At 28.6% G+C, this 2,500-nt stretch overlaps 1 protein-coding gene across 1 annotated transcript in view; it reads left to right on the top strand.

The window, feature by feature from the left end:
- Window positions 1-237: 237 nt before the first annotated feature.
- Window positions 238-2,500, top strand: part of LOC137626524 (uncharacterized) — an 8,479-nt gene continuing 6,216 nt past the window's right edge. The window contains exons 1-3 of the mRNA XM_068357567.1: window positions 238-253; window positions 1,324-1,403; window positions 1,885-1,972. Coding sequence (XP_068213668.1) covers window positions 238-253; window positions 1,324-1,403; window positions 1,885-1,972 — 184 coding nt within the window. The remainder of the gene's footprint in view (window positions 254-1,323; window positions 1,404-1,884; window positions 1,973-2,500) is intronic.

A 2,500-nucleotide genomic window follows, 5' to 3' on the forward strand; every position in this document is an offset into this window, starting at 1 on the left:
AAGTATATGTATATGTATAATATATATATATATATATATTCCACTGATTCTATGATTATTATCGAATTAAAAACCCGTTTCCTATTCTTTTCAGACACAACTCTGATTTTGACATCCTGGTAGTCGGTCAGTTACTAACTTGAAGAAAAACAAGAGGAAAGATATTATTCATTCGAGACTATGGCGTGCACAGAACGGTGATTGGTATAGGGAAAGGGCCACTATATATATAAAAAGATGGGGATTTTACGAGGTAAGAATCATATATATATATATTTTTTAAGATATTTATTAGAAAAATTATATATATTAGGTTTCTTGGTTAGAAATTTATTTTGAAAATCTAACTTTTTTATTTAATTGGAAGAAAGAAATATATTTTTATCAAAAAAATCGTCTTGAAATAAAGTTGCAAATTTTTCTGGAATTTGAAAAGAATTTTTGTAGAAAAATTACTCATTTTGGAATCTAACTTTATTCAGATATTAGTTCACAATTCAAACTTTTAATTACTTGAAGAAGAAAGAAATATAATTTTATTGAAAAAAAAATCAAGAAACTGAGGCAATTTTTTTTATTTTGAAAATAAATTTTCTAGAAAAATAAGTCATATGAAAAATTAATCATTTTTCTGGGATAAGTTTGTAATAAAAGCTCTGTGCAAATGTTTATTTACTTAGAAGGGAGGAAAGAAAATTATCCAAAAAAAAAAAAAGAAAAGATTTAGCGAAGCGAATTTTTTTTAATTTGAAAATAAATATTTTTAGAAAAATTACTCATTTTGTAATCTTACCTTTTTCATATATCAGTTCGTAATGAGAGATATCTGTAAATGTTTATTCGCTTGAATTGGAGAAAAATTAAATTTTTATCGAAAAATAGAATCATGAAAAAAGAGGCAAATTAAATGTTAAAAAAAGAATGGTTTTAAATTTCTATTTTTTTTATGTTGAATTTTCAGAACAGCATATTTCTAAAACCAGTATGGGAATATTCCACTAGTCAATACAGGAAGAGATAAAAGACTAGAAATAACGATAGAGAGAGAGAGAGAGAGAGAGAGAGAGAGAGAGAGAGAGAGAGATGTAATTCATGGGTGTCAGAAGATATATATCTCAATGTTACTGTTCTTACAAAAATTTATTTATTCTTGTTTCCTTTCTTCACTGGGCTATTTTCCCTATTGGAGCCTCTGGGATTATAGCATTCTGCCCTCTAGAACTAGGGTTGTAGTCTACCAAATAATAATAATAATAATAATAATAATAATAATAATAATAATAATAATAATATTCATGAACTTCAATTTCACCTTTTATTCAGACTCACGCCCCGCACACGGCAAAGGAATCTGCGCCCTAGACGCCCACCATGCAGCCTTATCGTCTGCCATCTACACAATCGTAAGTAGTGTGAATGAATTCTCTCTCTCTCTCTCTCTCTCTCTCTCTCCTCTCTCTCTCTCTCTCTCTCTCTCTCTCTCTCTCTCTCATTTATGTATATATATATATATATATATATATATATGTATATATGTATATGAAAAAGTAATATACTGGATTATTATTTATATATGACAAGTCAATCTTAACGTTGTTGCTAATCTTAAAATATTTTACATTTTCTATTCATTACTTACATATAGGTTATTTGATATTTTCTTATATCTTTTCCTCACTGGGCTATTTTTTTCCTGGTTATAGAAATAGCAATAATGATAATTCATATATACATGAAAAACGTATTACTGCATCATAAATAAAATAAAAAATATTCACATTTCACTATTGCAAAGATCAATTAATAAAATCATCCTTGCTATTCATCATTCACAATTCCAGAAATGAATAACTCTTCAATAATTTTCTTTGCCTTATACACCAGTGTTCCTCGCTACTGGTAGTGGCCATATATTGCTGGAGAGTCGTCGTCAGCGCCTATGATCCTTATCACTTACAAGATGTTTATTATGGTAAGCATTTGGTATGGTTTTTCGTCCTAGTCCTACCCTGGTTCTAGTTTTGATTCGAAATATAGATGTACTCATATTTATATGCATATATACTGTGTATATGAATATATATATATATATATATATATATACATACATATATATATATATATATATGTATGTATATATATATATATATATATATACAGTAGAACCTCGGTTTAGGAATTTAATTCGTTCCTAATGTGAACTCGTAAACAGAAAAATTCGTATCGCGAAACGAATTTCCCCATAAGAATGTTATAAAATCAAAATAATTAGTTCAACCCATCTACAAAAACCAATTTTCACAAATTTTTCCTTACACATACAGTACTCTACCGTACTCTACACAAAATTATTAAAATATTGCAGTCATTTAATGATGAAAATATGGATATGCATGCACAGTAAACCTGAACTTTACCTTAGAAGAGTGTCGCTGCTTGCTTGATGGAGACGAGAGGAGGGGAAGGAGGAGGAGGGGGTTACTGCTTGGAGGGAGAATCT

The sequence above is a fragment of the Palaemon carinicauda genome, chromosome 34, assembly GCF_036898095.1.
Source record: "Palaemon carinicauda isolate YSFRI2023 chromosome 34, ASM3689809v2, whole genome shotgun sequence".
Taxonomy (NCBI): Eukaryota; Metazoa; Arthropoda; class Malacostraca; order Decapoda; family Palaemonidae; genus Palaemon; species Palaemon carinicauda.